This window comes from Pleurodeles waltl, chromosome 2_2 (assembly GCF_031143425.1).
Source record: "Pleurodeles waltl isolate 20211129_DDA chromosome 2_2, aPleWal1.hap1.20221129, whole genome shotgun sequence".
NCBI lineage: Eukaryota > Metazoa > Chordata > Amphibia > Caudata > Salamandridae > Pleurodeles > Pleurodeles waltl.
In genome coordinates this window covers 527,469,857-527,483,185 of record NC_090439.1, presented here as the reverse complement: position 1 = coordinate 527,483,185, position 13,329 = coordinate 527,469,857, and the positions used below count along the sequence as shown (strand labels likewise).

The window sequence follows — 13,329 nt, the reverse complement described above, 5'->3', positions numbered from 1 at the left end:
TGGGATGAAGTCGCTAGTCGAGCACATTATCATCTCCTGTTCTTTCCTTTTGTGCCTCTAAAGACTCATTTCTGTTAGCATGTGTATGCTTTTATGTAAATATTTATATCTGCGGTTGGCCTTTATAAATATACCACAATTTACAAATGTATAAAATGGTATCATATTTGTATCCCCAGGCCCTGCTCCGAGTGCTCCAGGTCCCCAGTATCCCAACTACCCTCAAGGGCAAGGCCAGCAGTATGGAGGTTATAGACCTGCACAGCCAGGTCCCCCGCAGCCACAACAACAGCGGCCTTACGGCTATGACCAGGTAAGGGTGTACTGTAAAAGAATCATTGCCAGGAATCTGTTTGTCTAATCTATTTGTAATAGTATGTTTCCTGTCGAATGGTGTTTTTTTTTTTCTTTCTTTTTTAAATTTATTTATTTCTCACAAATCATTACCTACCTAAATTGTGTATGTAAGGCTGCTAACTAAATACATTAGAGTCCATGTCGTTCAGGGAAAAAAATCTGAAAAATCGGTGCAAAACTAAGGTGTAGAAACTTAAAGATCAATGCACTTCCACTAGTGCTATTTTGAGCTGTGGGGAATGTGGAGCGACCACGTGTTAAATCAACTAGTTAAGCTAACTTTTATAAATGTGTGACCCATGGATTCTTTACACTAATTGCAAAGTGGCCTGCAAATCGTCGTTCTCAAGCTCGGTGATATTCATTAATCTCCCTAAACACTAGAATACCTTCACTCATGTGGAGGCTACCAAACAGTACTTCAGAGGAGCCGTTGCGTCTAATTAAATATTTTTTTAAACATCTTTAACATTTTTCTTGGTGGGTTCCGCCTAGTCAAACTACTGACGTGACCGCTTCACGTGGGGTTATCATGTTTCCTTTCCAGGACTGGCGGTGTCCGTGCACCAGCTAGTTTGGCCCTTTCAACCAAGATTATCTGCTGGTTTAAGAAAACCCGAAAGAGATTGTTGAAACGTTGGTTTGTGAGTCCCATCACTCACTGTTTTCACTTTTTCTGTACATCAGTGCAGGCATTTTCTGAAACCACTTTGACAAACAAAAATATTTTTTCACAGCTACCATGAAGCTGCTTATTGTTCATTCATCATAAGTAATTATGAACTGGTAAGATAAGGACCAAACGTTTATAACTGGTAGTGCTCAGAAACCTTTTGTTGTGGTTTATCTGCTGGCTACACTAGAAGGAGCTTGTTTGAGCGGCAAGATGGTGAGCACTGTGTCACAAGTGATTCCTGTAGCGACTGCTCATGTCGTAGGGAGGCCTTTGAGGAGGGCAATAACTCCACCTCCCCTGGAGTCGTCCTGGGGCGCCGGGGGCGGATGAAAGACCAAGAATGGTAAAAGCACCTCCTTGGGTTTCTGTCTGGTGACCCCTCTAGTGGGGAAAGGAGATGAGCTATTTACTTCAGGCTGTAGAGGACAGGGGTTGTTTAAGAAGACTTAGCTCCGCCCAGGACCGTAACTGATTGTAAATTGTTTTTACAGCAGATTTTAGTGCCCAGGCATGTTTACTAAGTAATCAGCACGTACAGGGAGAGTGGAAAGACTGTCTTATTATGCTGCTTGCTTCCTCAGCACAAAGTCCCTGGTCATGGGGAGGATGATGATGTCTTACTAGCCGTGCGAACTCTGTAAAAGACTGCTTTATTATGTCCTGAGGGTCATGTAGTCATGATTACAAAAAATGACCTTAATCAAGGGCTTGAAAAAGATGATTGGTCTTACTGAACAACATAGCTTGGATAATGGCCAGAAGATATCCTCTTTGAATACTAGAGTGAGATCTCGAAGGGATGCTATACCTGTGTGCGAGGACCTCGGGAACCAGAACTTTCATGCTTCAGCTAAAGCAGGAGGTGAAGTGCCCGAACTAACTTATTTTTGATTGTCTTGCCCGTATTAAGTGGATGAATGATTGAAGGTGCTATTGTATGAGTTTGTGAGGGAACAGGTTCTCTATATGTGCCTGAGACTTCACTGAGGTTTCACAGGGCACTTAGTTTCTGTCAAGGGTTGAGGTATAAAGCATCCGATTCCTGGTGCTGTTATTTTGAGCTTCTTAATATATTCAATTGAGACCAGTTTTCAATTGGGAGGTAGTGATTGGGGCTGCAGCCATAACTCAGAGGTAGTACGTCTTTATATTTCCTGATTTGAGCTGCACCACTGAGGGGAAAAAAAGGGGGAAGTTCAAGAAACCAAGAGGGAACAGCACCTAACAAGCTCGAGACATTACTTTCTTTACCAGCGAAACTGAGAGTCGATACTACATGCAGCTCTTTCATTTCACTCGGCATGATCAGCATGTGAATTCCTGGGAACCCAGAAGTTTGGAGGATGATCTGGGGGATCCGGCAAGCCCCAAAAGTTGAACTTTGGGATTTGTTAAGCCATTTAATATTGTCAGTCGTAGAGCCTGGATTTATAACAGTGGTAATTTTTTTTGTATAAATGTATGTATTTTCTTGTCTCGTTTTACCACTTCGTTCTCCCTATTTCTGCTATACCCTTCTCTTTGTTGGGCCTGCTGTTCATATGATAAGTCTTATGTTTCAGCATGGGTTTTACATACTCGTTGGTCTGATACTTTTGGTTTTTGTGATGTGTGTGTTAGAATTGCCCTTTAAAGAAAATGTTCTAAAAAGCTATGTTATAAAAGTAACATTTTCTTTTTATTTATTTTTTATTCACACCAATTAACATAAAACCTAGCTTCTAACCCTTTTCAATTTTCCGTTTGAAAAGAGAATACAGCAGGAAGTTCAGAGGGAACAATTTGACAGTTATTTTAAGAAAGTCATTGTTCTCAAGATCCCCACAACCAAGCACTGCATTGTCATTTTCTTTCATTTTCCACCTTGTTCAACAGTTATAAAGAAAGACCGGGCTTTTTTTAAATTTATTTTTTTAGTTTAGAAAATCAGGTTTTGCCATGGGTAGAATAGAAGTGCAGAGGCTTGGTGACTGGTATTCCAGTATGAACTGGTGTATGGCAGTTGTGTATGCTAGAGACACATACTGTTGATGACAATCCCCCAGATATAAATGTGCTTGATGATTTGTCAGAATCTTTTCTGTACATTGTGACTTCTACTTTCTATTCTTTTGACATAGTATGGGGAGTAAATTGTACGTTGCTATTGATCATCAGATCAGATCATGTGTCGCCCATGACAGCGATTCTTATCTTAAAATTGTTGTGTTTTTTAAAAGAACAACAAAAAGTGATTCGGTATCAGTGAGCAAAGCATAGTAAAGTGGTAGGGAAAGGGTTGAGAGTCTGGGTGAGGAAGATCTCAAACACCAACCCAAAAGTAAATTCAACAAGCAAACAAGTGACTTGAAACTATTGGATGTGGCCTGGCTTAATAGGACATGCAAGCACGGATATTGCAGTCTGATAAATCTGCACATAAGGGACATCACCCACAACAGCGGACTAGAGAGAGATATGAATTTTCTCTTTTTGCTGTTCAACCTCTCTGCCACATACACCCCCATGGCTGCCCATGTATCCTACGTATTTCCCATTCACCTTTAGGCGGATATAATGTCTTTGTAGATGTACAAATTAACTAGACAGAAGGTGAGCCCTAACCTACAGGTGGGTTAACCCTCCAAACAAAGTTGAAAAACTTCTTAGTTTCCTTTAAAAACCCTCATCCACCAAGGTTACCCCTTGGTGGCATGCTTTATCATTGGGCCTATCCCGTTCCACTGCAGAACAAGATGTGCTGTGACCGGAGAATTATGTGGGAGCACTTTTTTTATAATCCACTGTAATGACAAAGAATAGGAATGGTTCTTAAAGAAGAATTCAAAATACCTGCATCTCAGGGAAAACTGTTTTAATACCTGCCCTAGTGGCGATGTGGTTTAAAAACGGGGTCAGTGGAAAGGAGGGGTATATTCTGTACCTGCCTTTTTAAAATATGTTATCTCCTAGGCTTTTCGTCAGGACCAAGAGTGACTCCTTACAGGAGAATGTGCCAATACACATCCCTTTCCTGTTAATAATGAGGTATACTTCACCTGATTATTGTCGTGCCACAGTGCATTGCCTGAGATACTTCGACCCAATGCATGAATCTGACATTCAACAACTTTTAACGAGGTAGCCGACTTGTTGCAGACACATTAAACAGAAGTATTAGTGTGATATAGGCTCTTTTCAAGTCAACCTAAAATAAGGTTCATTACAAAATCTGCTCTCTGTAAAATCACTTTTCTTTGCTAACGAATGTAAAATGTAATTTGTAGGTAAAGAACATTTTTTTTGTTTCCCTTTTCTTGAAACAATAAAGCTGTTTGTGTGCCTTTGAACACGAGTGGTTCTTTACTTTTAAATGTTATATATTCTATTTTTATATAAAACATTCTTCCAGAAATCTTCTCTAATGCGTCCTACGTTTTGTTGACCCGTTTGCACATGCGTGGCAACTTCTCTGCAATCCGTTGACAGATGGATAGCTTAATGCATTACCAGACGGTCTCATAAGGCTGACAAACCGTTCATCGCAGGCCTACTCTCCATTTACGTATGTTTAAATCAGCCACTGTTGGCCCTCTCATAAGTGTTCTAGTTAAGGAAATTTACGAAACAACAACCTGGAGATCACTCTTAGTGGTCACTAACATCTGAATTCTTATACCATAGCCTCACACAAGCAAGCCGGGCCAAGACACCAGTTTAACTGACACTATCTGTTTCATTCCACTTGATATTTACAAGTCTCCAGACGTCCCCACAACTCTGTGCAGAGTTGGGTAGGGAGCTTGCTCTTCTATTTTTATGTTTATGTACACTGATGATCTCACAATGCAGAAAGTGGTTAATTTATTGTAATCCTAGTTTTCCATCATGGCGGTCTTAATTCAATGTGTAACATGCCCACCTTCCCAGTGAAACTAAAAGAATGGACATGAAAATAGCAATTACTCCTTTTTCTCCACCCTTGATGTCAATGCAGCCCATCCTTGGGGTCTTTGGCCGACTTCCTGTCTTAAGTGTCGAGATCCTCTGTGAGAGAATGTCTGCCTTTTCCAGTTTTTCTTTAATTTTTCTTGTTTTAAATTAAGATGAAAATTGGGCTAGTTGGTTTTAACGATAGATTTCATTTTAACTCACTTTAAAAAAAATAAAAAAAACAAGAAGAAAACATTGTCTGAAAGGCATTGATAAACCATTTTGGGAAAGACTTGTTGTAGAAACGTTCTATAGTCTCACAACTCGATACCTTGGAGTTTATGCATTTTAAGAAGATACCGTCAATGGAAAAATAGCAAAAGTGAGCAGAAAAAACTTGCTTTAAACTACTTACTTCCAAGTTAATAGCTGCCTTTAGAAAGTTATGAAATGCCAGCACCACTTCCTGTTCTCCATTTTATATAACATGTATTGTCTTTAAAGTGGGTGGGAGGCCAGGTGCAGCCACTGGTTACTGTGCAGTATTTCTTCTGGGTACTGCTGTTTACTACTGGTGAGTCAGGGCTTTGATACTGGTGCATGCCAGTTGAATCACCAAGTTAGGATTTTTTAGGTCTAGATTTACTAAAGGATGTGGAGGTGTTTAGAATCTCAGACTCTGTGCACACATTAGAGCACTTAAAAACATCAGTGTCCATTATATGCTTTACCTTATAAAGGTAAAAGAACTTTATCTGTAATCTAAGTTGGACCAGTTCAAACTAAGATAAACCGATTATACCAGAAGGTGTTTGCACCTTGTAAAGATGAGCTACAAATGCCAAACTTATGATAGCTCACCATTGCTAGGCGCTGGATTCTGTTAACATTGACTCTGTAGTGAACATCATCCTATGGGGCTTGGGGTTGGATCAACACAGGCATCTTCAGAGGTGATTGTAACTCTTGTAGTTACCATAAGTTATTTCCCATTAACAGGCTTTAAAGGCCGACCAGGTTTACAGATGCTCGAGCCGTGGACCAAGTATGGTCTCCGAGTACTACAGTGGTACAGAGGGATACAACATATTGACCCTAAGAATAGTATGGGCTGCAATAAAATGTAGCCCTTTGTCTAGGAGCTAGGTTTTCCTTATGTTCTCCCATCACAGCAGCAAGGTGACTTCATATGCATTCCCCAATTTAGTCCCGGTCTGAAAGTCTGGTAGCAGTCCAGAAGAGATACTACCCATGGCCCTGTTGTCCTTCTCTCTTGCATTGAAATGCAGAACATATCATTGTCTGCACGAGGACCCATGAGCCATGTTCTGGCCTAAGGTTCTCTCCAGATGGTCGAGGTGGAATGTCAAAGCTAACCCCAGGATCAGGTATTAAAACGTATGTGTGCTTCTCCCGTCCAGTCTTTGTTGCGGGACAGATTTGGTGGGCCTCTGAACCGAGAGTCCATAATCCGAATAGTCTGACTGGTAAAGGTATTTTTTGTATTGTTCTTAAACTGCACTCGGCATCTGCTCCGGTTTTATTTAGAGTTTTCTGCAGCAGAGAAAATGGTGGTGTCAGTTCGAGTGGGCTTGGGCTGGGGAATCCTACTCTAGAACAAAGGCAAAGAAGGAGGAAACATCCTCCACCCCACGCAGAAAGATTTTTAGAAGTGGACAGGAAAGTCTGTGATGTCTGCGATAGTGGTATGGGGGGGTGAATATTTGGCGAGAGCCGGTAGACCTTCTCGCCATAGCAGTAAGAGTCAAGTGCCTTTGAAATGTAAAGACAGGCAAACACTTTCAGTCAGAAAGTAGGAAAGCTTCCCTGTTCAGAGGGTTTGCGTGATTGTTGAGCTCACTGATGAAAAGAACAAAGTGAAGGTCAGGTCAGCACACCTTCTCAAATCAGTACAAAATACTTCAGTTTTTCCATTTACCATCATAATGTAGGTTTGATAATAAGGCAAGTTGGTGGTATTTGGAAATGACTAATGGCTCTGATATTGTTTTGGGGCCCAGGTGATTAAAAGTTGTAATTGCCCACTGTATGTAGTTTAGACATATTCATTACAGGGGTACATGCCTGCTAAACCTATTTGTGCTTATTCTGCCTATCAATGTAACGGTTTGATTTACACCAGAGAATTTTACATTTTTTGTGACGAGGAAGAGACGGGGACAGAACCATCTCGAATGTATAGGGTACGCTAAAAGTGAAATTCAAGTTTACAGTCCTCTTCCCCCTAAAATAGTGAACCATGCTCTTCCCTACGCTCTACTCTGCAGACGCTTGGGTAATTAAGGCATAAATTTAGAAGTGCAGGTAAGTTATGGAAATGCATTGCAAATGTTTGACTCCACTGAGGTACACCTCTTAGCATTTCACTAACCAATACCCTGCACCTCGTTTATGACACCTCCACCCAAACGTTTGAATCTGATTTCCAAAGTTTCCCGTACTGTGCAAACGTTCTACAGTTGTAGGTGGGATCTCCATATGCACAAGCAGGGCATTTCGCCTCCTGGACACTGATATTTTAACCCGCATGCTTGATTTGACTTTTTGTAATTTACTTTTTCACATTGACATTACACCTTGTAGCTTTTAACGTGCATAAGCCAATCTTTGACCCCTGAAAAGGTTTTGTCATAGGTCTCCTCAGAGCATGCGAGTGCAAGTGTTATAGGTGAGAGTGAGAATCCTAGGTATTGCCTACGTTCTTTCATATGTCCGCCGAGGTATTGAATGTTTTCTACTGTGTTAAATAACTTTTGGTCTGTTTTTCTAGGCTCAGTACGGAAACTATCAGCAGTGAACTGGGACATACATTCTGGGATCCAGTAAGAAGTAGCCGCCGTATAGTTTCCTCAGGACACCGAACGTCTCTCTGTGAAAGAAAACGTACCAAATGCATTTAATTTTCGGGAAAATCTTGTGGATAAATGGCCGCTCCACTATCTACAGTCCTTTAAGGCTTGAAGGGCTGTAGGCTCATAAAAACATCTCTCTGATTGGACAAGATATATGTCCACGTACACGATTTGCAATATGTTAGGAAATGTATTTTGCAAACTCAACTGTTACAGACTGCTAAGTTTAAGCCCTTTTGGATGTTTGAGGGTGACGAGAATGTAGTATTTTTCCACGCTGTTTTGTATTGGGGATGGGAATATACTTTTTACGGCAGCAATATTTTTTATGATGTTAAATTCTTATTGTAAAATGCAAAACTGTATAGAGTTCACGCTGCAGGCTCAAAACTCACTGTGTGGCACTGACAAATCACTGGCTTTGGAATGGGCGGTCATGGCTCTGGCGCCCTACTCGAGGCCGGTGGGCTGGAGAGCACATTGCAAGCTTTGGAGCTTTCATTCTCTACTCACGGAACTAAATGCTCTTCCTGTCTGAGTTCAAGATAAATGAGCACTGGTGTGACGTGGCTTACACATTCCACTAGTTACACTTTGAAGCATGCTTTTAATAGGGACTTCTAGTGCTTCTTTTTCCAAGACAATAAAGTACTTTGGGTCTTGCTCCTCGAAGTCAAAACGTCTCCTACACGGAGGCACTCTTTCAGCAAGCAATAACAGAGAACCGGGACAAGTGTGTTCATTTACCCACATTGCCCTAGCAAGAAATTTAGGCCACGATGATTAGATCCGTTTGTTATTATTTTTTAATGTATTTAACCTTTTTGGTGAATTATTTCTATATAACAGAAAATAGCTTAGCAGACTTTATAAGCGTTTAACTTTTGTCATCACGTTTGTAGTTACGTAATCTGTCTACACCAAAAGCCACGTTCTGTTTTGTGTGTCTATACGGTTTAGCAGTGAACTGGTTTTGTACTGCTTATTAATATATGGGGTGAAGAGGAACATTTATTTAGGTCTGCTGGCACAATTATTTGGAAATGTTTTTTGTGTCCTGCAGTGATGCATATCTAGTATTGCATGAGCAGTAGTTGGCACCTTGACAAGCATGGGGCAGTCTACATTGATAAACTTTCTGTGTTGCTCTGTACATACCAGTACTCGCCACCGTGCCAAAATTCGTGAGGTGGAAGGAGATGGCCGCAATTATGCAAGAAATTCGAAAACATGAGAGACACTGACCACAACTTAATAAAAGACATCGATTGCCTTATGTTAAAAAAAAAATGGTTCATGATTAAAATCGGCGAAATAAAATTAATTTTAGCCATTATTTTTAAAGCCAGAAGTTAGAATAAAATAAGTTAGTAAAGATGCAGCATGAACAGTATTATTGTGAATGAAAGCTTGCAAGTTCTGTGCCAATTTCCACCAGTGTATTTCATTGCTATTTAAAAACTGTACTCCATCAACTCTTAAGGCAAATAAATTATTTGTGATTTTGATTCCTTAATTGCTTCCTTAACCTTAATCACTATATCGTATCATCAAGTCCAACTGGAGGCCGTATGGGGAGAGTTTATTTTCCTCTAATTTGCATTACCCCACTGTGAGCCACAACAGTACCCTTGCTACATGCAAACTAATTAGAAGATCTGTTCAGGAATCAGCCTGGAGTGTAGGCTGTTATTTTGTGACCGAAGATCCCTGAAAATTAAGTCCACGAGGCTGTAATCATGATGACTAAATTAGATAAATGAGTTGAGAATAAATATATGTACGAACCCGACCCAGATACATTCCAACTTGAAATTAGCCCACTTGACATTAGGAAATCATTTGTCATGTCAGTCAGAGCTAGAACAATGCAAATTTAATCAGTAGAATTTCCTCCAGGATTCTCTTCATTGCGTAATGCATTTAGAAGTCTTAATTGATTTTTAACAACCTAAATTCTTAAAAGTGTTCAATTGGTAGCGGCAAAAAACGAGCAAACTAACTTAATCAGGAGGAGATTCGTGAGAAAGTTATCGTCTTAAAACAAACATTGTTATTGGTAGAGGGCACGGTCTGCTATGCGATTTAATATGCCCAGGCCTCTTCCTGTTAAAATGTACTGACTTATGAAAAAAAATCACTCTTACCTTGCATGCTGAGAGGCAGTACAGTGATTTTAGAGTCATTTTCTTGATTTAATATCTTCTGTTGCTTCTGATCTCCAACCTGTTAAACACATGATTAACGGGCAGATTATTTTTCTCTTAGGGATGCACCTGCCTGGAACCTGTTACCCATTTGCCCTCCGAATGGAAAATGATTAAATGTATTGGAAACTGGTTAATACATATATTACTTTAATTAAGTCTGCTGTGGGGGAAGACGGCTCGAAATCAGCAAGTGATATTTCACGGTCCCCAAGAAGATATGGAGAATTATGCATGCAGTATATACCCTATACTGCAGAGCAGAATTTATGTAACACGTCATAACCCTGATGAAATAGGGTGCTCCACTGTTTGCCACAGGTTCCTATGCACTTTATCCTTCTGCACCGTTGATAGTGTTGCATGTTGTACGGCCTATTTCGAAAGTGCTTGGTGGCATTCACGAGTTTCAGTGATAGACTTCAAAGATTGTGCGGCCAACTTCACTGCATTTAAAATACAGGGAGTGCAGAATTATTAGGCAAGTTGTATTTTTGAGGATTAATTTTATTATTGAACAACAACCATGTTCTCAATGAACCCAAAAAACTCATTAATATCAAAGCTGAATATTTTTGGAAGTAGTTTTTAGTTTGTTTTTAGTTTTAGCTATGTTAGGGGGATATCTGTGTGTGCAGGTGACTATTACTGTGCATAATTATTAGGCAACTTAACAAAAAACAAATATATACCCATTTCAATTATTTATTATTACCAGTGAAACCAATATAACATCTCAACATTCACAAATATACATTTCTGACATTCAAAAACAAAACAAAATCAAATCAGTGACCAATATAGCCACCTTTCTTTGCAAGGACACTCAAAAGCCTGCCATCCATGGATTCTGTCAGTGTTTTGATCTGTTCACCATCAACATTGCGTCCAGCAGCAACCACAGCCTCCCAGACACTGTTCAGAAAGGTGTACTGTTTTCCCTCCTTGTAAATCTCACATTTGATGATGGACCACAGGTTCTCAATGGGGTTCAGATCAGGTGAACAAGGAGGCCATGTCATTAGATTTCCTTCTTTTATACCCTTTCTTGCCAGCCACGCTGTGGAGTACTTGGACGCGTGTGATGGAGCATTGTCCTGCATGAAAATCATGTTTTTCTTGAAGGATGCAGACTTCTTCCTGTACCACTGCTTGAAGGAAGGTGTCTACCAGGAACTGGCAGTAGGACTGGGAGTTGAGCTTGACTCCATCCTCAACCCGAAAAGGCCCCACAAGCTCATCTTTGATTATACCAGCCCAAACCAGTACTCCACCTCCACCTTGCTGGCGTCTGAGTCGGACTGGAGCTCTCTGCCCTTTACCAATCCAGCCACGGGCCCATCCATCTGGCCCATCAAGACTCACTCTCATTTCATCAGTCCATAAAACCTTAGAAAATCAGTCTTGAGATATTTCTTGGCCCAGTCTTGACGTTTCAGCTTGTGTGTCTTGTTCAGTGGTGGTCGTCTTTCAGCCTTTCTTACCTTGGCCATGTCTCTGAGTATTGCACACCTTGTGCTTTTGGGCACTCCAGTGATATTGCAGCTCTGAAATATGGCCAAACTGGTGGCAAGTGGCATCGTGGCAGCTGCACGCTTGACTTTTCTCAGTTCATGGGCAGTTATTTTGCGCCTTGGTTTTTCCACACGCTTCTTGCGACCCTGTTGACTATTTTGAATGAAACGCTTGATTGTTCGATGATCACGCTTCAGAAGCTTTGCAATTTTAAGAGTGCTGCATCCCTCTGCAAGATATCTCCTATTTTTGACTTTTCTGAGCCTGTCAAGTCCTTCTTTTGACCCATTTTGCCAAAGGAAAGGAAGTTGCCTAATAATTATGCACACCTGATATAGGGTGTTGATGTCATTAGACCACACCCCTTCTCATTACAGAGATGCACATCACCTAATATGCTTAATTGGTAGTAGGCTTTCAAGCCTATACAGCTTGGAGTAAGACAACATGCATAAAGAGGATGATGTGGTCAAAATACTCATTTGCCTAATAATTCTGCACTCCCTGTAGGGTGTGCACAACGTGGGGGAAAAATGCAGCTGTGCATACCTACCATGTGTTTGTTATCTGTATCGTGGGGTATGTGGATGGGACACGTCTGTTGGTTGGTGACTTTTTGAAGGGAGGGATATTCAGAGGAGGGTCGTGCATAAAACATAGTTGTCTTGTAGAGCTTATTGTGAAGGAACAGCGGTCCTTTTCCAGGGAGTGCAGTACACGTGGCTTTAAACACAATATCCTGCACCAGACTCCAAGTGCAAGGACATAGGGACTGATGTGATAGAAGCCTGATTGATGTGATCGAGGAGCTGTCAGGTGGCACCATTCCTGATTGTCTGCAGTTTGTAAAGTGTGAAGAGCAGGGCTCTGAGGTATTATCTGTTGACATAGAAAAGATGAAAAAACACTTTGGGGAAGGCGGCTTTAGCTTTTATAAGGAAACCTAGATTTGAGAACATTTTATGCAAGCGTGTTAAGCTTTGTTTGGAAGCTTGAATTATAAGGGGGAGATTACATTTTAAATTCATCCCTAAATATCTAATTTCTCGTAGGTGGAATGGTGGTGGACTTGCTTCTTATGGCTAGAAGCCCATGGTGTGATACTCATTCCACTTGCACCTTGAGCTGGTTCATTAACATCAATTGGGAACAACTTGTAGGACTAGTGCTTTGGAACTGGAGTTAAGATGCAGTTTATCTTCAGGCTTTTGCATGATTTGTCTGTCATCTGTGTTATAACATTTGTTTGAAGGAGGAGATGAAGACGTTAGAGCGCCCAGGTAAGTATCCAGTCGAGGGCCATGGTCAATCCTTGAGAGACAATGGCTGTGCTTATGGATTGTGCCAAGGACAATGGAGGAATTGCCATGATGCAGTGGTTCCCAATCTGTGGCCTGGGGATCCCTGGGAGTCCGCAAAGCCTCCTCGGGGTCCACAACTGCTTATAAAATTAAATATTAACAGATTAGGTCCCCACCTTTCAATAATGACCCATTTGGTGGGGGGGTCCCAGGATTGAAATTGTGATTCAGTGGAGGTCCTTGGGTTCCAGTAATGATAAAGTAGGGCTCCACAGAAGTCAAAAGTTTGGGAACCACTGGACGTGAGGAATGGTTCAGTTTGTGAAAAAGCAATCCAGTCTGGAAAGTTGAGTTAAATCCTATCATGAAGTGTCTAGCACTCACGCCTGATGAACAGTATCCAAGGCAGAAAAGAACCAAGCAGCAGAAAAGCCACTACTAATTTTGGGCAATGATCTTATTATGCTGTGTAGCAATCGGTGCTGCTT

At 41.0% G+C, this 13,329-nt stretch overlaps 1 protein-coding gene across 3 annotated transcripts in view; it reads left to right on the top strand.

The window, feature by feature from the left end:
* The window catches only part of SS18 (SS18 subunit of BAF chromatin remodeling complex), a 246,059-nt gene extending 236,733 nt beyond the window's left edge, over window positions 1–9,326 (top strand). For all 3 annotated transcript variants that reach the window (XM_069220049.1, XM_069220050.1, XM_069220051.1), the window contains 2 exons: window positions 180–313; window positions 7,737–9,326. In XM_069220049.1, the coding sequence (XP_069076150.1) occupies window positions 180–313; window positions 7,737–7,763 (161 nt within the window). In that variant the 3' untranslated portion in view covers window positions 7,764–9,326. The remainder of the gene's footprint in view (window positions 1–179; window positions 314–7,736) is intronic.
* Window positions 9,327–13,329: the final 4,003 nt, after the last annotated feature.